This window comes from Nerophis lumbriciformis, linkage group LG25 (assembly GCF_033978685.3).
Source record: "Nerophis lumbriciformis linkage group LG25, RoL_Nlum_v2.1, whole genome shotgun sequence".
Taxonomy (NCBI): domain Eukaryota; kingdom Metazoa; phylum Chordata; class Actinopteri; order Syngnathiformes; family Syngnathidae; genus Nerophis; species Nerophis lumbriciformis.
The window spans coordinates 25,899,303-25,922,696 of record NC_084572.2 but is presented as its reverse complement, the minus strand read 5'-3'; the positions used below and the strand labels follow the sequence as shown (position 1 = coordinate 25,922,696).

Below are 23,394 nucleotides of genomic sequence, written 5' to 3'. Positions count from 1 at the left end.
GATGGCGCTAACTGTTTTAATGACATTCCAAACTTTACTTCAATCAATAACAGAGCAGCATCTCCTCATCCGGAAACAACAAGGCCGGAAATGTGTCCCGTAAAAAAACGTCTGACCGAAACTCTCTAATAACTAAAGTTCCTTGGGTGAATAATGTAAACTCACTATACCGGTATGTTTTAGCGCTTTCATGGTGAGTTTACTGACAGGTATAAGTAAGAACTTTACACTACTTTATATTACAAATGGCAACAGCGGAGGATTAATGTCACATAACAAGAAGATAGAGAAAAAGAAGAAGCTTATCGACTACGGCGTCGGCACGGACTAAAAAGGTGGACGCGCGCAATTTTTAAGGATTTATGCAGATCCCAAATACAGATCAGCAGGTACCTGAAGGTAGGAAAAGTCGCTTTTGTATAATATTGCGATACAAAACACTAGATAATGTCTTACCTTATACACCCACCATAATAATACTCTATGTTTAATGCGCCGACAATCCATCAAGCGGTGCAGCTTCACAGCTTACCAAAGTCATACTAAAACATTTTGATAGATTTTTGAGCGCCATGTGTAATGTTCTATATTTTCAATGGAACATATAAAATGTTGGTGTTTACTTGAGTCATATTGCCGTCATAGTGCAGTCTACACATATCTCTTATGTTTGACTGCCATCTACTGGCCACACTTATCATTACACATGTACCAAATAAAATAGCTTTGAGGTCGGTAAGCAAAACCAGAATTATTCCGTACATTAGGTGCACCGGGTTATAAGGCGCACTGTCGAGTTTTGAGGGGGAAATAAAGGACTTTAAGTGTGCCTTATAGTCCGGAAAATACGGTACTAACTCCATCCATAGTCAACATTAAAAATAAACACCCCCAATTTTTGAATCGTGACTTGAATTGATCCAAGCGTTCTGCAGTATTCCGTAGCTTTACTCTTCTTTGCGGTCCATTTAATTCCCCCCGGCATCGCAGCACAAATGACAGGACCTGCCTCCTCGCTCTCCCTGCTCGTCTGATGTGTGCCAGTCAGGCGATCAGCGCTCACAGTATCGTGTAGCATTTGTGTGTCCTATAGCAGATGTGCCCTCCAGCGAGGCCCACCTCCTAAATGTCACTGATCACAGTCTCTTCCACCTGATTGACCCCTCTCCGCCCACACACACACACACACACACACACACACACACACACACACACACACACACACACTCTCCATAGTCTCTCTCACACATGTATAATTCCAGTATTAGTGACATTACTAAATGCCAGAGAAAGCTGTAATCTGGCATTTTTAAATGACTCCTAATTAAAAATGTAGGTTATAATGCAGTCTTGCTAGCACAAATGACCACCTGTTTATGTCGGTGAATGAAGTACATATTTTATATCGCTTGGTTTCATTGTGCTCATTAATTTTTTTTTCTCTCCGACCGTACCTGAAGTCAAACGCATTAACTTTATTGAAATTTCCTGAAGTAAAACATTTTGTTTTGGGTTTTATTTAGTAGCAATAACAGATATTTTTGGCAAGACATTCTCTCAAATGATATCCTTGAGCCCTCTCCATTATGACCAATGACGATCCATGTGTGTTGGTTATTTTCCCCTTCCAAATATGAGTTCCTGAGTAAAGACATTTATTAAGCTGTCTTGTTCAGCTATGTGGGCAAACAATGTTGTTGATCTACAAACCCCGTTTCCATATGAGTTGGGAAATTGTGTTAGATGTAAATATAATCGGAATACAATGATTTGCAAATCCTTTTCAACCCATATTCAATTGAATGCACTACAAAGACAACATATTTGATGTTCAAACTCATACATTTTTTTTTTTTTTTGCAAATAATAATTAACTTAGAATTTCATGGCTGCAACACGTGCCGAAGTAGTTGGGAAAGGGCATGTTCACCACTGTGTTACATGGCCTTTCCTTTTAACAACACTCAGTAGACGTTTGGGAACTGAGGAGACACATTTTTGAAGCTTCTCAGGTGGAATTCTTTCCCATTCTTGCTTGATGTACAGCTTAAGTTGTTGAACAGTCCGGGGGTCTCCGTTGTGGTATTTTAGGCTTCATAATGCGCCACACATTTTCAATGGGAGACAGGTCTGGACTACAGGCAGGCCAGTCTAGTACCCGCACTCTTTTACTATGAAGCCACATTGATGTAACACGTGGCTTGGCATTGTCTTGCTGAAATAAGCAGGGGCGTCCATGGTAACGTTACTTGGATGGCAACATATGTTGCTCCAAAACCTGTATGTACATTACAGCATTAATGGCGCCTTCACAGATGTGTAAGTTACCCATGTCTTGGGCACTAATACACCCCCATACCATCACAGATGCTGGCTTTTCAACTTTGCGCCTATAACAATTCGGATGGTTCTTTTCCTCTTTGGTCCGGAGGACACGACGTCCACAGTTTCCAAAAACAATTTGAAATGTGGACTCGTCAGACCACAGAACACTTTTCCACTTTGTATCAGTCCATCTTAGATGAGCTCAGGCCCAGCGAAGCCGACGGCGTTTCTGGGTGTTGTTGATAAACGGTTTTCGCCTTGCATAGGAGAGTTTTAACTTGCACTTACAGATGTAGCGACCAACTGTAGTTACTGACAGTGGGTTTCTGAAGTGTTCCTGAGCCCATGTGGTGATATCCTTTACACACTGATGTCGCTTGTTGATGCAGTACAGCCTGAGGGATCGAAGGTCACGGGCTTAGCTGCTTAAGTGCAGTGATTTCTCCAGATTCTCTGAACCCTTTGATGATATTACGGACCGTAAATGGTGAAATCCCTAAATTCCTTGCAATAGCTGGTTGAGAAAAGTTTTTCTTAAACTGTTCAACAATTTGCTCACGCATTTGTTGACAAAGTGGTGACCCTCGCCCCATCCTTGTTTGTGAATGACTGAGCATTTCACGGAATCTACTTTTATACCCAATCATGGCACCCACCTGTTCCCAATTTGCCTGTTCACCTGTGGGATGTTCCAAATAAGTGTTTCTTCAACTTTATCAGTATTTATTGCCACCTTTCCCAACTTCTTTGTCACGTGTTGCTGGCATCAAATTCTAAAGTTAATGATTATTTGCAACAAAAAAAAAGTTTATCAGTTTGAACATCAAATATGTTGTCTTTGTAGCATGTTCAATTGAATATGGGTTGAAAATGATTTGCAAATCATTGTATTCCGTTTATATTTACATCTAACACAATTTCCCAACTCATATGGAAACGGGGTTTGTAGATCAGGGGTGTTCAAAGTGCGGCCCGCGTCACAATCATTAACATTCAAACATTAGCATACTACAAAACCCAAAACCGGTGAAGTTGGCACGTTGTGTAAATGGTAAATAAAAACATAATACAATGATTTGCAAATCCTTTTCAACCTATTTTGAATTGAATAGACTGCAAATACAAGATACTTAATGTTCAAACTGGTAAACTTTGTTATTTTGTGCAAATATTCGCTCATTTGGAATTTAATGCCTGCAACATGTTTCAAAAAAGCTGGCACAGGTGGCAAAAAAGACTGAGAAAGTTGAGGAATGCTCATCAAACACTTATTTGGAACATCCCACAGGTGAACAGGCTAATTGGGAACAGGTGGGTGCCATGATTTGGTGTGAAAGCAGCTTCCATGAAGTGCTCAGTCATTCACAAACAAGGATGGGGCAAGGGTCACCACTTTGTGAACAAGTGCGTGAGCAAATTGTCGAACAGTTAAAGCACAACATTACTTAACGATCTATTGCAAGGAATTTAGGGATTTCACCATCTACGGTCCGTAATATCATCAAAAGGTTCAGAGAATCTGGAGAAATCACTGCACAAAAGCGGCAATGCCCGGGACCTTCCATCCCTCAGACGGTACTGCAAAAACCGACATCAGTGTGTAAAAGATATCACCGCATGGGCTCAGGAACACTTCAGAAAACCACTGTCAGTAACTACAGTTTGTCTCTACATCTGTAAGTGCAAGTTAAAACTCTACTATGCAAAGCCAAAGCCATTTATCAACAACACCCAGAAATGCCGCCGTCTTTGCTGGGCCCGATCTCATCTAAGATGGACCGATGCAAAGTGGAAAAGTGTTCTGTGGTCTGACGAGTCCACATTTCAAATTGTTTTTGGAAACTGTGGACGTCGTGTCCTCCGGACCAAAGTGGAAAAGAACCATCCGCACTGTTATAGATAGGCGCAAAGTTGAAAAGCCAGCATCTGTGATGGTATGGGGGTGTATTAGTGCCCAAGGCATGGGTAACTTACACATCTGTGAAGGCACCATTAATGGTAAAAGGTACATACAGGTTTTGGAGCAACATATGTTGCCATCCAAGCAACGTTATCATGGACGCCCCTGCTTATTTCAGCAAGACAATGCCAAGCCATGTGTTACAAAAGCGTGGCTTCATAGTAAAAGAGTGCGGGTACTAGACTGGCCTGCCTGTAGTCCAGACCTGTCTCCCATTGAAAATGTGTGCGCAATATGAAGCCTAAAATACCACAACGGAGACCCCGGACTGTTGAACAACTTAAGTTGTACATCAAGCAAGAATGGGAAAGAATTCCACCTGAAAAGCTTCAAAAATGTGTCTCCTCAGTTCCCAAACGTTCACTGAGTGTTGTTAAAAGGAAAGGCCATGTAACACAGTGGTAAAAATACCCCTGTGCCAACTTTTTTGCCAATCATTTTCGGTACGATATAGTCTCTGAAAAGTACTGGTCCCGCACCACCCCACACCCGCGTCGAAGTCACGTCGTGTCATTGCTGGTTTACGAGCAGACGAGCATGTTCGGCAGTGCACAATCACAGAGTACTTACAAGCAGACACAGTGTGGAGACAGAAAAGAGAGAACGGACGCATTTTGCCTTAAAAACTAACGATAAAGGTGAAGTTATAACACTGGAACGTCCTCAGGAAGAGGATCTTTAAGACATGGCCAACGTCCATCCACCGTCGGCAGTGTTGTAGCTACTTCTAAATCACTAATCCTCGTCTCCATGGCGACAAATAAAGTACGTTTCTTACAAGTATCATCCCTGCAGGACGAGGAATAGCTAAACATGCTTCACTACACACCGTAGCTCACTGGCGTCAAAATGTAAACAAACGCCATTGGTGGATCGATACCTAACATCCAGTGTAATGATATCAAGTACAAGCACGTATCGAGTCGATACTACTATGATTACGTCGATATTTTTTGGCATCACAACATCTTCTTTCATTTAAAAAAAAATGTATATTATGTTTATAAACTCAGGAAATATGTCCCTGGACACATGAGGACTTTGAATATGACCAATGTTTGATCCTGTAACTACTTGGTATCAGATTGATACCCAAATGTGTGCTATCATCCAAAACTAATGTAAAGTATCAAACAACAGAAGAATAAGTGATTATTACATTTTAACAGAAGTGTAGACAGAACATGTTAAAAGAGAAAGTAAGCAGATATTAACAGTAAATGAACAAGTAGATTAACAATCAATTTTTACAGTTTGTCCCTCATAATGTTGACAAAATAATAGAATGATAAATGACACAATATGTTACTGCATATGTCAGCAGACTAAATTAGGAGCCTTTGTTTACTTACTAATAAAAGAGAAGTTGTCTTGTATGTTCACTATTTTATTTAAGGACAAACTTGCAATAAGAAACATATGTTTAATGTACCCTAAGATTTTTTGTTAAAGCCAATAAAGCTATTTTTTTGTGGTCCCCTTTATTTAATTTTACCAAAATATTGGTATCGTTACAACACTACACTAGTATGTAGTATGTATGTATATGTGAGTGTGTATGTACAGCATGTATGAATGGTTAAAGTGATTTTTAATATCTAGTTGTTAAGCATTGGCTTTTTTTCTTTAATAGCAGCTGGGATAGGCTCCAGCACCCCCCGCGACCCCATAAGGGACAAGCGGTAGAAAATGGATGGATGGATAGAACAATGTGCTTAAGTGTGCATGCACCTGTGCGCGTGTGTGTGTGATTGCCCTGGTAACTCGTCGACCGTTCTGACATCTGTCGATCAGAGAGTCAGGATCAGTCAGTCACCTGTCGGCTCTGATCTGATAGCCATCAGTCAAAGCTTATGGAGAGCGTGATAAGAGCCAGGCGTGGACGCAGCTCAGGTGAGGAGGCTGGAGCGAGAGGAAGTAATGTCGTCGTTTAAAACCACAGCTGCTATTGTTAGCAATTAAATGATAATAATAGCAATAAAGTGCCGGCGCTGGCAAAGGCTCTTGCAGCCTGTTTGGGAATTAGTGGAAGTGATAAGAGGATGTGTCTTCTAGCTGCTAGCCAAGGAAACATTTTGTTCCCTCGTGTGCAGGTTTCTTTGCTGTTTTCCATCCAGGAATAGCACGTCTTATCCTTGAGCCCGTGGCATTACTTCCCGGCAGTTCAGCAGAGTCTTGGAACCAGCAGGGAGTGAGGGGTGGAACAGTCAAGGGGCCACTTTATTTCAATCATGATCGAAGGAAAGAGGTGTTTTTTGATGAAGTGTTTCAGTCAAACCTCTAATTAGTGTGGCTGAAAGTACTGTATTCTGGGTAATTTACATGTTACACTATTTAATTTTTTTTTTCATTTTCAGCAGAGGTAACTTGATTATATTACATCAGTCAGGGTTTTTCCCAGATTGCCAAAATACAGCACCTTGGACTGGACGAGCGTGGCTAGGGGCGTGACCAATGTGATGTCATAATATCATTTGCATAATGATGCATATATTTTCTTTAAAAGGGCTAAACCAGGGGTCGGCAACCCAAAATGTTGAAAGAGCCATATTGGACCAAAAATACAAAAACAAATCTGTCTGGAGCCGCAAAAAATTAAAAGCCATATTACATACAGATAGTGTGTCATGAGCATACTTGCCAACCCTCCCGAATTTTCCGGGAGACTCCCGAAATTCAGCGCTTCTCCCGAAAACCTCCCGGGACAAATATTCTCCCGAAAATCTCCCGATTTTCAGCCGGAGCTGGAGGCCACGCCCCCTCCAGCTCCATGCGGACCTGAGTGAGGACAGCCTTTTTTCAGACGGGAGGACAACAGGGTGTCAAGAACTAAATCATCCATACTAGAGATAAATTGTATTATTATGTTTATCTTACCTAAAAATAAATATATTTACTAATTAAGGTGGCGACTTGTCCAGGGTGTACCCCGCCTTCCGCCCGATTGTAGCTGAGATAGGCTCCAGCGCCCCCCGCGACCCCAAAGGGAATAAGCGGTAGAAAATGGATGGATGGAATTAAAAAAAAAAAAAACGAAATACATTTTACTATATTTTGCTAAAAACATCAAAATTAATTGTATTTTTATTTGTATTTTTTCTGACTCCTTACTACATCCAGCCATAGAATTATACATTAAAATAAACATATTTGAAATAATTAATTTTAAATGATCATAATTCATTTAAAATGACCATATTTAATTATTTAAATAATTGCTTGTTTATCAACAACTTTAGCATTTTATTCATTACATTTTGAAGCTCTCAGAAGCCAAGTTATGTTATATTCCTTAATATTTATTTATGCAAGTTTGAAGTATCAATTATCTAAACACAGTTTTGTTTGCATATTTTCAGGATGTAGATATATATATATATATATATATATATATATATATATATATATATATATATATATATATGTATATATATATATGTATGTATGTATGTGTATATATATATATATATATATATATATATATATGTATATATATATATGTATGTATGTATGTGTATATATATATATATATATATATAAATATATATATATGTATATATATATATATATATATATATATATATATACATATATATATATATTTATGTATGAAATACTTGACTTGGTGAATTCTAGCTGTCAATATACTCCTCCCCTCTTACAAGCACACAAGCTCTCCAATCAGCTAAACAGAATAAAGAACTCCACGGTAACATTTTGGTGAATTCATGAAACTGAAACAATACAAAAAGAATGCCATTGTTAAAGTTAAAAGTTAAAGTACCAATGATTGTCACACACACACTAGGTGTGGCGAGATTATTCTCTGCATTTGACCCATCACCCTTGATCACCCCCTGGGAGGTGAGGGGAGCAGTGGGCAGCAGCGGTGGCCGCGCCCGGGAATCATTTTGGTGATTTAACCCCCAATTCCAACCCTTAATGCTTAGTGCCAAGCAGGGAGGTAATGGGTCCCATTTTTATAGTCTTTGGTATGACTCGGCCGGGGTTTGAACTCACAACCTACCGATCTCAGGGCGGACACTCTAACCACTAGGCCACTGAGTAGTTAAGTTGTATGTTAATAATACTAACACGGACACTTGTAAACTTGTTAGCATATACTCTAATGCTAAGGGCGCTAGGTTGACTACATTACGATAGCACTTACAAATATGCATGAAAACACACCTGCAGACGTCACACATGGGACGGTTTAGTAAGTATGAATTGTTTTAGTTATATAGTAAAACTTACACATGTTGCTTGGAGTGATGAATGAAGAATACTTTCAAGTAGAAACGCTATGGACTAAGAAGACGAAGCGGGATATATATCCGGTTCAAGTCAAGAAACGAGTTCACACGTTTCTGCTCCGGAGCAGAAACGTGTGAACTCGTTGGGAGTTTCCTCCTCTCCCAGCTCGCTAGCCTCAACCTGAACCTTGGTATTTACCGTGATGACGGACTGGCAGTGTGTCGCGCCTCGCCAAGGAACAGCGAGAATACCAAGAAGCGCATATGCCAAATTTTCAAAGAGAACGGCCTACGGATCACGATTGAAGCCAACAAGCAAACCGTCAACTTCCTCGACGTCACTTTCCACCTGAGAAATAACAGCTACCAACCATTCACGAAATCCAACACAACACTCCAATACGTGCACCATGACAGCAACCACCCACCCACCACCACGAAAAGAATACCTACCGGAATTAATAAAAGGTTATCGATGCTGTCATCTAGCAAAGCTGAATTTGACCAAGCAACCCCCCCGTACCAAAAAGCCCTTGATGAAAGCGGATACAATTTCACCCTCACCTATGAACCCACGCCAGGAAACCAACCAAAAAAGAACAGAAAACGAAACAACATCATCTGGTACAACCCCCCATACAGCAAAAACGTCTCAACTAACATTGGCCACAAATTCCTCACTCTGATTGACAAACACTTCCCCAAAGGCAACACCCTAAGAAAAGTATTCAACAAGAACAACATTAAATTGAGCTACAGCTGTATGAACAATATACGACAAATCATCTCAAACCACAACAAAACAATTGCAAATGAGCCGTCGGCCACCGGACAGAGCGACCCCAAAACCAACAAAGGCTGCAACTGCCGCAAGAAACCTGATTGCCCTCTCAACGGGGGGTGCTTACAAACATCAGTTGTTTACCAATCTAAGGTAACACGCAAGGACATTAACACATCCGACACATATGTAGGATTAACCGAGGGAGAGTTTAAAACCAGATGGAACAATCACAAGGCTTCTTTCAGGAACCAAAACCTGCGGAATACCACAGAACTCAGCAAACACATTTGGGACCTCAAAGACAATAATGTTGAATATTCAATAACATGGCAAATTCTTGCATCCAGCACACCTTACAATAGTGGTAACAAAAGATGCAACCTATGCTTGAAAGAGAAACTGTTTATTATTTACCGTCCAGACCTGTCATCCCTCAACAAGCGCAGCGAAATTGTATCAGCATGCCGCCACAGACGGAAACACCTCCTAGGTAACACATGAGCCAATCACCACGCCCCTACGCCAGCCTGTACCCACCCACTCTGTGCCCTATATAAACCATGGTATGTGAATGCTCCCATTAAAATCTCCTGATGATTGAGGGAACCCCTCATGAAACAGGCCTGTAGAGATGAAGTAGTCTTGTGATTTTTTTTTCCCACACATACATATATTGCGCTCTACTACGGTATCGAGCACTATTTTTTGGATAACCTTATTAAGACATATATATATATATATATATATATATATATATATATATTCCAGCTTACTGCAACATACTTGTGAACAGCATACGTTCCAATATTAGCCGACACACTGTGCATGTTGTGCATGTTCATCTACCTTGTATGAAAAATGCTGAACTATGATCTCATTCATCATCGTTATCAGCTTATTCACCTTACACTGTTTCATTAATTGCGTCCCCCCCGCTTTCCCTCATTTCTTTGCGAGATTATTAAACATGCCGGAATTCCAACTCATAATTCTCTCCTCTCCCCACCCGCTCCGCCGTCCTAATTAAGTGTTTTAAATGCCTGTTAAAACAAGCGCAGGCAGATTTATTAGATTAAAACCAAATAGAACAAATTTGCACCCAATAATCAAAAAGACTTCTTCTTCGGTAGTGGCAAAAAAAAATGCTTAGCCACGGCACTTTTGCCTACTTGTTAAAAAGTACATTTACATGCAATAAAATGCATTGATTTAGGTATTTCTCCCCTTCATTATCTTGCATCAGAAGGCAGTTGGAATGTGTGAGCGTGTCCAGAGACTAAATCAGTATTCATAGACTACAGCAAGTGTCAGCCTCTTCCCACTCCAGGGGTTGGAGTTCTATGAAGATGATTTTTTTTTTTTTCTGTGTGACTGACCCCAATTGTGACCCTCCCGTAGGCTTACTCTCAAACTCATTAGGACCCTAGGGTTTGCTCCACCGATAAAAACCCTTGCTTGACCGCCTCGGTTTTAGTTCCTTTTTACCAGCCCCGCAAATGAGGGTTGTTGTTTTTTACAACACAGTAATTTACTGCCATTCGCAGGGGTTATGTTTTGAGGCCATCTTCAAATAGAGGAACCTGAGTAATTGTGGCGCCCAAAAGAAAACAAGTTCTGTTAATTTCAAAAATAACATCGGCAAACTTGAACTTGTTCTCCTAAGAAACTGTAATTGGCCAGCCCAGGCTTCCACAGAGGTTTGTAGAGGTCAGTTCAGCATTTTTGAGGGAATCAAACAAAATGTCAAGAGATTTATGGTGGGTCTGGGTTAGTTGTTGCCTCATTCCTTGAAACATTAAAGGCCTAACTGAAACCCACTACTACCGACCACGCAGTCTGATAGTTTATATATCAATGATGAAATCTTAACATGGCAACACATGCCAATACGGCCGGGTTAACTTATAAAGTGCAATTTTAAATTTCCTGCGAAACTTCCGGTTGAAAACGTCTAGGTATGATGACGTATGCGCGTGACGTCAGTAGTTGAATCAGACATTTTGGAATAGGTCGGTCGCCAGCTTAAATCGTCTTTTTTCATCGCTAAATTCCACAGTATTCTGGACATCTGTGTTGGTAAATCTTTTGCAATTTGTTTAATGAACAATGGAGACTGCAAAGAAGAAACCTGTAGATGCGATCGGTGTATTAGCGTCTGGCTACAGCAACACAACCAGGAGGACTTTGACTTGGATAGCAGAGGCACTATCCGACGCTAGCCACCGACCGCATCGATGATCGGGTGAAGTCCTTAGTCGCGCCGTCGATCGCTGGAACGTAGGTGAGCACTGGTGTTGATGAGCATAAGAGAGCTGGCGTAGGTGGAGAGCTAATGTTATTAGCATAGCTCTATCAAAGGGCCCGTAGCTAAGTTAGCTTCAATGGCGTCGTTAGCAACAGCATTGCTAGGCTTCGTCAGGCGGTACAGCATTAACCGTGTGGTTACAGGTCCAGAGTTTGGTAGTATTGTTGATATTCTGTCTATCCTTCCAGTCAGGGGTTTATTTCTTTTGTTTCTATCTGCAGTTAAGCACGATGCTATCACGTTAGCTCCGTTGCTAAAGTGCTTCGCCGATGTATTGTCGTGGAGATAAAAGTCAGTGTGAATGTCCATTTCGCGTTCTCGACTCTCATTTTCAAGAGGATATAGTATCAGAGGCGGTTTAAAATACGAATCCGTGATCCACAATAGAAAAAGGAGAGAGTGTGGAATCCAATGAGCCCTTGTACCTAAATTACGGTCAGAGCGAAAAAAGATACGTCCTGCACTGCACTCTAGTCCTTCACTCTCACATTTTTCATCCACAAATCTTTCATCCTCGCTCAAACGAATGGGGTAATCGTCGTTTTCTCGGTCCGAATCGCTCTCGCTGCTGGTGTAAACAATGGGGAAATGTGAGGAGACTTTCAACTTGTGACGTCACGCTACTTCCGGTACAGGCAAGGCTTTTTTTTATCAGCGACCAAAAGTTGCGAACTTTATCGTCGATGTTCTATACTAAATCCTTTCAGCAAAAATATGGCAATATCGCGAAATGATCAAGTATGACACATAGAATGGATCTGCTATCCCCGTTTAAATTAAAAAAAATCATTTCAGTAGGCCTTTAAGGAGTGTGACTAACCAGGACGAGCTGCAGTGTGCTCAAACAACCACCAACAGGTAGCATCTTCCAGAAAGAATCTAAACATTGGAACTAATTAACTGGCCTCAACAAAATTGACAAGATCTTGGGAATGGGGAACCTGCTTGTCGTGACGCAGCGGTTGTTGCTAGACACACGACGAACTCTGGGGAGAAGGAGTGCCGTGTGCCTGGCGACCCTTCAGTCGAGGACGTGAAGATATCCACCTATTCGGAATTATGACAACAGGACATCTGCTGATTGGAGTAAGCGTTGCTCTGGTTCATGGGTGTTAAACTCTGGCCCGCGGGCCAAATTTGGCCGTGTAATTTCACTTGGCCCGGGAGGTGATATCAAATTAACACAAGAGCTGGCCCGACGACTATATACAGCGGCGGTGCCGCGGTACACCGTTAATTCTCATACTTGCCAAACCTCCCGGGAGACTCCAAAATTTCAGTGCCCCTCCCGAGAATTGTAACGTCCCCTTTTTGTCCAGTCCAACGAGTGCTGGCTCAGTTACATAATATGTGCGGCTTTGGCACGCACACAGAAGTGAATGCAACGCATACTTGATCTTCAGCGATACAGGTTACACTGAGGGTGCCAGTATAAAAAACGTTAACATTGTTAGAAATATGCGCCACACTGTGAATCCACACCAAACAAGAATGACAAACACATTTCGGGAGAACATCCGCACAGTAACACAACATAAACACAACAGAAGAAATACCCAGAACCCTTTGCAGCACTAACTCTTCCGGGACGCTACAAGGTGTGTGTATGTGTATGTGGGGGGGTGGCGGGGTTTGGAGGTAGCGGGGATGTATATTGTAGCGTCGAGGAAGAGTTAGTGCTGCAAAGGGTTCTGGGTATTTGTTCTGTTGTGTTTATGTTGTGTTATTGTGCGGATGTTCTCCCAAAACGTGTTTGTCATTCTTGTTTGGTGTGAGTTCACAGTGTGGCGTATATTTCTAACAATGTTAAAGTTGCTTATACGGCCACTCTCTGTGTAAACTGTATCGCTGTTGATGAAGTATGCTTTGCATTTACGTGTGTGTGCGTACAGTAGCCGCTCATATCTTGTGACTGGGCGGGCACGTTGTTAGAAGGGATGAAAAGCGGACGTGACGTCAGCTCGTAGAGGACGTTAAAAGCAGTGCCTGTAAGGCACGTCCCCAAGACTGTGGAATACGAGATATAATGACTGATGAACACCTTCGTTCGATAATGAGGGATGCCTCAGCTCAAAGCCTGAGCCCCGACATTAATGAACTAGCATCCAAGAAAAGATGTCAGGTATCTGGCTTGGGCACATCAGATTAGATCAGTGTGTTGCAAACTGAGCAGTTTAAAGTCCTGAATGGTTGGTTTATTCATTATTTTATTTTCAAATTTATTAGCCTGTGGAAAAAGTTCATGTTGATATTTACCTCAGAAGGCTGCAAATAGAAAAGAGGCATTCGATTTTTATTTAAATTCTATTTGATATGCCATTGATATTTTTTAATTTTTATTTGAAACTTGATTTTGCATGTCACTATAAAGTTATATAAGCCTTGCTTGTTCAATATTTAATGCAAAACTTGTTTGGGTCCCTATTAAAAAGGTTAATTTGTTCAACCTTGGCCTGCGGCTTTGTTCAGTTTTAAATTTTGGCCCACTCTGTATTTGAGTTTGACACCCCTGCTCTGGTTTGTCGACAAATTGGAAGTTGCTGGCGGTCTTCAAAGTACCCCAAAGCTGCCACAAATGATTGGAGGATGCGGGCAGAACTATGATAACATTGGACCGTCTGCCCTGCAGGATGAATTTGAGGACCAGTCATAGACAATTTAGAGTGTAAAGCACATTTTATTTTCACTCGCATATAAAACATTCTAACTTGGATTGTTTCCCTGGCTTCGAGACTGTCCCGAAGGACAGTGCGGCGAAGACACAACAAACTCCCTTCTTGTCTCTCATGGACACACACCTGTTGTTGTTGACTTTGGACTAACTAGCGGCTGCAACAACACCAAGGCTGCGGAACAGAGACACGCGGCAGGCTTACACACACACATGCATCCAGACAAAATATATGCCACACACACATACTCCACCCCACATCCAACGCCCTTGACGCAAATCCCTTAGGGGTGATGGACGGCTGGGCAGCGCCTGAATAGAATAGAATATATCTTTATTGTCATTGTACATTGTACAACAAAAGTGCAAGCAAACGTATTTAGTGCAAATTCATAATGACACTTAAAAAACATAGAAACATGGTACTAAGATAAATAGATACAAATAATACATAAAAAAAACATAAAAAAACAAGCGCTGGCTTGGTGTTTTAGCTGCAACCTTCCACCGTAGCCCCTACTGCCTCCCCTCTATTGCAAGTCTAGAGTTGTATGTTGTAATATGTATATGTGCTTTGCTATGGAGGTTTTTTCCCCACTCCAGATTGTATTTTTTTTACTCATCCTCCCCCAGCGTTGACCTTTTTCCCATCTTTTACGGGGCGCCTTGTGGCGACCCATCAGCGTTCCTGTTCTGTAACCCTGTATACTGTTTGTTTGTCTAATCTCGAAAGGGTTTGTGCTGAAAACAAAGTTCCGTTGTACTTGTGCAATGACAATAAAGGGTCTTAAAAGTCTTAAATCCGACAACTTAAATTTAAGGCCTTAAGATTAGGGATGTTTTATCGGCCGATAAATGCTTTAAAATGTAATATCGGAATTTATCGGTATCGGTTTCAAAATTATCGATATCAGTTTCAAAAAGTAAAATTCATGACTTTTTAAAACGCCGCTGTGTACACGGACGTAGGGAGAAGTACAGAGCGCCAATAAACCTTAAAGGCACTGCCTTTGCGTGCCGGCCCAGTCCCATAATATCTACGGCTTTTAACACACTCACAAGTGAATGCAAGGCATACTTGATCAACAGCCATACAGGTCACACTGAGGGTGGCCGTATAAACAACTTTAACACTGTTACAAATATGCGCCACACTGTGAACCCACACCAAACAAGAATGACAAACACATTTCGGGAGAACGTCCGCACCGTAACACAACAGAACAAATACCCAGAAACCCTTGCAGCACTAACTCTTCTGGGACGCTACAATATACACCCCCCGCAACCCCCTTCCCCCTACACCCCCCCACCTCAACCCCGCCCACCTCAACCTCCTCTCCCTGAGAGAGCATGTCCCAAATTCCAAGCTGCTGTTTTGAGACATGTTTAAAAAAAGTAATGCACTTTGTGACTTTATTAATAAATATGGCAGTGCCATGTTGGCTTTTTTTTCCATAACTTGAGTTGATTTATTTTGGAAAACCTTGTTACATTGTTTAATGCATCCAGCGGGGCATCACAACAAAATTAGGCACAATAATGTGTTAATTCCACGACTGTATATATCGGTATCGGTTGATATCGGTATCGGTAATTAAGAGTTGGACAATATCGGATATCGGCAAAAAAGCCTACATAAGATGTCTAAAATTCCCCTTTAAATCTGAGGTCGGTAGTGCATTCTTCACTCACACATTAAGTGGGAGAAGGGGGTAAAAACCAACAGAGAATCCGGTCACCCTTGGAGCAGCCATTCTATTTGCCATTGCCTTGCATTCTGTCAGTTTGGTCCTTCTCAGAATCCATCAAAAGTACAAGAAATGAGAAGAAATGTGTTTTTGTGTACACCTGTGTGACATTTCCAGTGCCAACACATAACAACCATAACCTCGATCTGCCGCACACTTTGTTGGAGATGAAGCGAAGAAGCAAGACACGCGTCCTTGACTTTTAACCGTTAAAAAGTGCTTAAGGCATAAAGCGAGATTTGTTGACGGCGGGGTGACAAAAGACACAAACAAGGAGTGAGCCGGAGTCAGCCCACGACATCAGCCTGCAAAACATCCCGAAAGCTGACCTTGCTTCCCTCGGATGCTCGCCTTCTCCGTCTGCCTCCGCCGTTCCTAATGGACTTCACTTTAAAGTACAACGTGGGATTAAAGGGCCACGAGGAGCGTACTAGGGAGGGCGGATGCGAGTGATGAAGAAAGTGCAGATAAGTGAAATAGCTTCAGCACTTAAAAAACATTCTATTTATACAGTGTGCATCGATGCCAGCTTTTCTAAGTAGAGTCGTACGATAAACTGCCAAGGCTGCATCCATACCTCTCTCACGCTCTCCCTCCCTCTTTCTTTCTCTCTCTCACACACACACACACACACACACACACACACACATGTATATGAGTCATGGCGCTGGTCAACAGCATGACAGAGGCAGCACTGGTAGCCATCCAGTGAGGAATTTTCCAAATAAATTGTTATGGTCATGTTAACACTTACTCACTGTTTCCTTGTCCTTCTCACCCTTACACACACACACACGCACACACACATGCACACACATATGCACATGCACTTTCTTGTATTTGTTACCTTCTTGAGACCTCCGAAAAAAGCCTACCTCTTTAGGACCACACCTTTCTAGATATATAAAGATTTGCATTTACAACATTAATAATATATACATACCATGCACATATAAAAAAGCTTGTTGTGAAAAAATGGTTGTAAATTCACAAGAAAAAGGTCACAGTTTCACAAGAAAAACTTCGAATTTTGGCAGTGTTATAATAAAAGTTGTCATTTTACTCAACGCAAGTCGAAATTTTACAAGAAAAACTGTATTTGTGCAATATTATGATAAAAGTTGGAATTAACAACTTAGGGGACGAGTTAAAAACCTGTTCTAACATGATTACATTTAAAAGACTGTTTAAAAAAGAAGTACTGAAGAAGTACGAGGAGGAAAGAGAGTGATGCCCTCAGCACAGAGCGATGGGAGAGAGGTGTATAGTCAGAGAGTGTTTGGGCCTGTGTGTGTGTGTGTGTGTGTGTGTGTGTGTGTGTGTGTGTGTGTGTGTGTGTGTGTGTGTGTGTGTGTGTGTGTGTGTGTGTGTGTGTGTGTGTGTGTGTGTGTGTGTGTGTGTGTGTGTGTGTGTGTGTGTGTGTGTGTGTGTGTGTGTGTGTGTGTGTGTGTGTGTGTGTGTGTGTGTGTGTGTGTGTGTGTGTGTGTGTGTGTGTTTTGTCTCGTCTTGTCTTGTCTCATAGTAACAGTGGTACTATTGTATTGTTAGTGTACAGGAGCTTTTCTTGTTTTTGTTTGTATAGTATTGTTCTTGTATTATATTGTTTGTTAAATGTGGAATGAGTGAGAGGGGTTGGGATATTATAAGCATCTGCTTCATCCAACCCCTTTTCAAGCCTTGCATAAATGTCCCTGCCAAAATGTTTAAAAAAAAAAAGTGTGTTGTACTGTGCAGGTTTGAAATAAATAATTCAATCAAAAATTGCACTCAATAACAGTCACAATTTTACAAGAACAGCTTAACATTTTCGCAATTTTATGACAAGAGTCGTCATTTTGCTCGACAAAAGTCAAAATTTTAAAAGAAAACTTTTGAATTTGGGCAATATTATTATAACAATAATTGGAATTGCACTTGGCAAAACTATTGACAAAAGTCATGATTTTACTCAAAAAAAATGAACTATTTTACAAGAACAACAAAAAAAAATGGGCAATATCGTGATTAAAGTCAGAATCTTATTTGACAAATGTCACCGTTTTGCATTAAAAAGTAATAACTCTATGAGAAAATATTGCAATATTGCAGAAACAGAAAGAATATGAGAAATTGTTCCCAATTTTATAAGATTGTGAGAAAAAGACTGCTTTTAGTCAATTAATTTGTTTGTGATTGGTTTTTAATTTTAATTCTTTACTTCACGTTGTTACAGTATGTCTCTATATACATATTTATTTAAATGTTTTAATTCATTTTGGCCAAAGGGGGCGCATTTCAATTTCTTACACACACTTGTTATTTCATATGTTGACCAGAGGGGGAGCACTTCAAATTTTTGCACACACTTGTTATTTCATATGTTAACCAGAGGGGGAGCACTTTTAAAACCTGACACACAGTCAATTGGAAAAATCCCTCCTTTTAGGGACCACCCTAATTCTGATAGATTTCACCACCAAGGGTGCAAATTAGATCAATTTTTTTGTTTCTTGTAATGTGCTTAAGGCCGATGACAAACGAGTCACGGACCACCGATGGCCCCTGTGCCGCACTTTGGGCAACCCAGCTGTAGAAGCTAACTGTTAATAGCCACTATAGTCTTAGTATCGTAGTGTATTTGTTCATCCTTTGGTCACATATTTGACACGGGTTGTCTTCCGTCAGCACCGGAAGTCGTAGCATCAGCTGTTCACCTGGCGGGTTTTTTCGGGGATGAATAGGGAAGTCCTTCTTTAGCTGCCGTCTTGTTTTATCATATATTGCTGCCTTTGCACCTGTCAGTGTTTACCTTTGTATGCACATTAAATCAACAAAAAATCCTGACTTTGGAGCAATGTTCACGGACTCTAGTATTTGGCTCTCTATTAGATGCGATGGTTTTCCGTATTGGGACCATGATTTATGTCCTAACTTGTTCACCGGTCCTCATATGGACGGTACTTTTCCTTGTTGATGCCTCAAGAAGGGTAGAAATACAAGAACACACACACACACACACACACACACACACACACACACACACACACACTGACTAATATATAAATCGTGCTTGGATGGAACATTTCCCCTGTGTGCAGAGCGAAGGTAGCTATCAATCCAAAATAGAGGGGCAGCTAAAGTAGGAGGAGAGAAGAGAAATGTGGCCCTGTGACATCCGCAGGAAGCCAATGCGATGGACAGTAAATGTGAGGTGTCTCGGAAGGAAGCTTTGAAGGTTGCGTTGACAGCGGTAGGATCGTTTTTAAACTGTGCCACACTTCTTCTTTTTTTCCTTTATCGAACCAACGGTTTTGCAGTCGTGTGATTGGTACAGGCGTTAAACATCCATTTTCTCGTCAAGGTATCACTTTTGTGTTTTTTTTCCGAGAAATATTCAAAAAAAATAGTTCCTAATAATTCCTAAACCAAACATGCAAAATGTCTAATAATGGCTGAAATAATGTATCTTTGTGAGTTTTACTAGAAACATATGCTTTTGTAAGGTTTGAGCTGTATTGTCAATTGCACTCAACATAGATATATTTTCTTATGTGTACTTATTTTTGATACTGTAGCCCTTTTTTGCATTTTGTACCAATAAACACGTGACCTTTATGTTTGCACATTTCATCAGCATAAATGTAGTTTGAGAAGTTGATTGACAGGCGTCCCTCTTAAGAGCATCATTCTCAAAGGCATTAGACTTGCAGTCTGCTTTGCTCATGCTTTTACGTAATGTCAGATGTCTCACTCGTGTTTTCATATTTGCCCTAACATTTGCTAAATGGTGCAGGTCAACTTTATAACGCAATTTGGAGATTTTAGTCAGAATGTGGTGTGTGTGTGTGTGTGTGTGAGAGCGACAGTTGCGTTGCCTTGACTCCGGTTGATCATAAATACATCGCTTTTCATGCCTTCTCTTTGTTGTGTGCAAAAATGCCTGCCATTCAAAAATATATATTTTGTTGTCTGTTCCGTCTGAGCAGAGGTGGCTCCCTACCTACGGGGGGTTGGAGTGGCGCAGCAGGTGGTGTTGGAGGGAAACCGCCTGGTGCTGACCTGCTTGGCTGGAGGCAGCTGGCCCCTGCAGTACCGCTGGTTTCTCAACAGCAGCAACATCACCGACTGGACGCCACAATACAGGTCAGCCGGCGCCAAAACTGGCCGCTTTGGTCTTAAAAGCCCATGGTAGGGGTTCTCAAACTGTGGTACGCCAAGGAATCACTTGATTAAAGTACAGCATTTTATTTTCCTTTATTCAAACACAGTGTTACTGTTCAAACTACTAAATATATTTGCTGAATAAAACCTCTGCCTTGTTTTCAATGAATACATAGACCTACTCCGCTACAGTAATTTATTGTTGGTCATTATGGTGGCACTTGGAGAGTTTTTTCTGAGGTGGTACCGTAGTTTGAGAACCACTGGTCTATGGGCTTGATCTACTAAAAGTGTGCATGTACTAGGGTTGTACGGTATAGCGGTATTAGTATAGTACCGCGATACTAATGAATCATATTCGGTACTATACCGCCTCTAAAAAGTACCGGTCCCCCAGCCCCCCCAAGCCCCGGTCGTCGTCACGTCGTGTCATTGCTGGTTTACGAGCAGAGGAGCATGTTCGGCAGTGCACAATCACAGAGTACTTACAAGCAGACACAGTGTGTAGACAGAAAAGGGAGAACGGACGCATTTTGGCTTAAAAACTAACGACAAAGTTGAAGTTATAACAGTGAAACGCCCTCAGGAAGAGGTGCTTTAAAGGCCTACTGAAATGCGATGTTCTTATTTAAACGGGGATAGCAGGTCCATTCTATGTGTCATACTTGATCATTTTGCGATATTGCCATATTTTTGCTGAAAGGATTTAGTAGAGAACATCGACGATAAAGTTCGCAACTTTTGGTCGCTGATAAAAAAGCCTTGCCTGTACCGGAAGTAGCAGACGATATGCGCGTGACGTCACAGGTTGTGGAGCTCCTCACATCTGCACATTGTTTACAATCATGGCCACCAGCAGCGAGAGCGATTCGGACCGAGAAAGCGACGATTTCCCCATTAATTAGAGCGAGGGTGAAAGATTTGTGGATGAGGAAAGTGAGAGTGAAGGACTAGAGGGCAGTGGGAGCGATTCAGATAGGGAAGATGCTGTGAGAGGCGGGTGGGACCTGATATTCAGCTGGGAATGACTAAAACAGTAAATAAACACAAGACATATATATACTCTATTAGCCACAACACAACCAGGCTTATATTTAATATGCCACAAATTAATCCCGCATAACAAACACCTCCCCCCTCCCGTCCATATAACCCGCCTGTTATGATCCGCTGCCCGGATCATATTTTTGTTAATTTTGGACTCCTTGAGTGCCTGTTTTGTACACCTGAGTTTGTTGCCATGGCTGCTTATTGTTTTCACCTGCCGCGTGTGTTCCCGACGCGCACCTGTTGGTCATCACTGACATTATTATTTAAGCCTGCCTTCCCTGTCATTCTGTCTTGCTTCCTAGTTTGTTTCCATACAACAGATGACGACTTTTGTTTCCTGCTCTTGTCACTTGCTAGCTCCCACGCTAGCCCATTTAGTTTTTTGCCTTAAGTGCTATGAGCATGTTTTTGTTTGTTCCCTTTTGATTTAATTCTTAATAAATCATTTTTTCCTACCTGCACGCTGTGTCTGACGCCCGTCTGCATTCCTGAGAGAACGAGCCCCGCATCACCATGCGCCCCGGTCGTCACACCGCCAATACAACTCAAACACCTGCACAACACACTCAATCCCACAGCCCAAAGTACCGTTCACCTCCCCAAAGTTCATATAGCACATATATTTCCCCAAAGTTACGTACGTGACATGCACATAGCGGCACGCACGTACGGGCAAGCGATCAAATGTTTGGAAGCCGCAGCTGCATACGTACTCACGGTACCGCGTCTGCGTATCCAACTCAAAGTCCTCCTGGTAAGAGTCTCTGTTGTCCCAGTTCTCCACAGGCCAATGGTAAAGCTTGACTGTCATCTTCCGGGAATGTAAACAATGAAACACCGGCCGTGTTTGTGTTGCTGCAGCCGGCCGCAATACACCGCTTCCCACCTACAGCTTTCTTCTTTGCTGTCTCCATTGTTCATTGAACAAATTGCAAAAGATTCACCAACACAGATGTCCAGAATACTGTGGAATTTTGTGATGAAAACAGACGAGTTAATAGCTGGCCACCGTGCTGTCCCAAAATGTCCTCTACAATCCGTGACGTCACGCGCAGGCGTCATCATACCGAGACGTTTTCAGCAGGATATTATGCGCAAAATTTTAAATTGCACTTTAGTAAGCTAACCCGGCCGTATTGGCATGTGTTGCAATGTTAAGATTTCATCATTGATATATAAACTATCAGACAAGCGCGTATCTAGTCGATACTACTATGATTACATCGATATTTTTTAGCATCACAAAATCTTCTTTAGTTCTTTTTAGATTTATATTATTACTCGGGAAATATGTCCCTGGACACATGAGGACTTTGAATATGACCAATGTATGATCCTGTAACTACTTGGTATCGAATTGATACCCAAACTTGTGGTATCATCCAAAACTAAAGTAAAGTATCAACCGACAGAAGAATAAGTGATTATTACATTTGAACAGAAGTGTAGATAGAACATGTTAAAAGAGAAAGTAAGCAGATATTAAGAGTAAATGAACAAGTACATTAATAATTCATTTTCTACCACTTGTCCTTAATAATGTTGACAAAATAATAGAATGATAAATGACATAATATGTTACTGCATACGTTTGATACTTCTCTTGCCCTATTTGTATTTAACTTTATTAAATGTTTAGGTAGAATTATAAACAAAAAAAAAACAGTTTTCTTTTCAGTAATATAGACATTGATCAGAGCTGTTTACGTATTTTATGGAGAAATGTAGTTAATCATAGAGCTGGCACCCAATGTCATTAAAAAAAATATCCATTTTGAATTGAGAATCGATTCTGAATTGAATCATTACCCACAAGAATCAATTTGAATCATGTGGTGCCCAAAGCTTCACGACCCTAAGAGATGACATATGAGGATACGCCAAAATGCATATGTATGTGGTCAGACTGCAGATATCAACAGTATGATAGTTTTAGATACGGAAACATGTTGTTTCCAATGTTTTTTTGTTTTATTTTAGCACAAACCGAGTAAGAAAGAACATTTGGACAGAATGTGTTCGTCTGGGTGAAGGAATATAGTCAATAATTGGTATTTTTATTATTCTGCTGTTTGTATGCTTCTCTCCGTGTCCCGAGTTGTTTGGTAGGAGCCGAGCTGTCCCTCTTGGCAAAACTGCCGTCGTGAAATAA

General features: G+C 41.2%; 1 protein-coding gene across 3 annotated transcripts in view; it reads left to right on the top strand.

Moving 5' to 3' along the window:
• Positions 1–23,394, top strand: part of LOC133621737 (protein sidekick-1-like) — a 782,002-nt gene that overhangs the window by 282,938 nt on the left and 475,670 nt on the right. For all 3 annotated transcript variants that reach the window (XM_061984042.1, XM_061984041.1, XM_061984043.2), the window contains exon 2: positions 20,018–20,174. In XM_061984042.1, the coding sequence (XP_061840026.1) occupies positions 20,018–20,174 (157 nt within the window). The remainder of the gene's footprint in view (positions 1–20,017; positions 20,175–23,394) is intronic.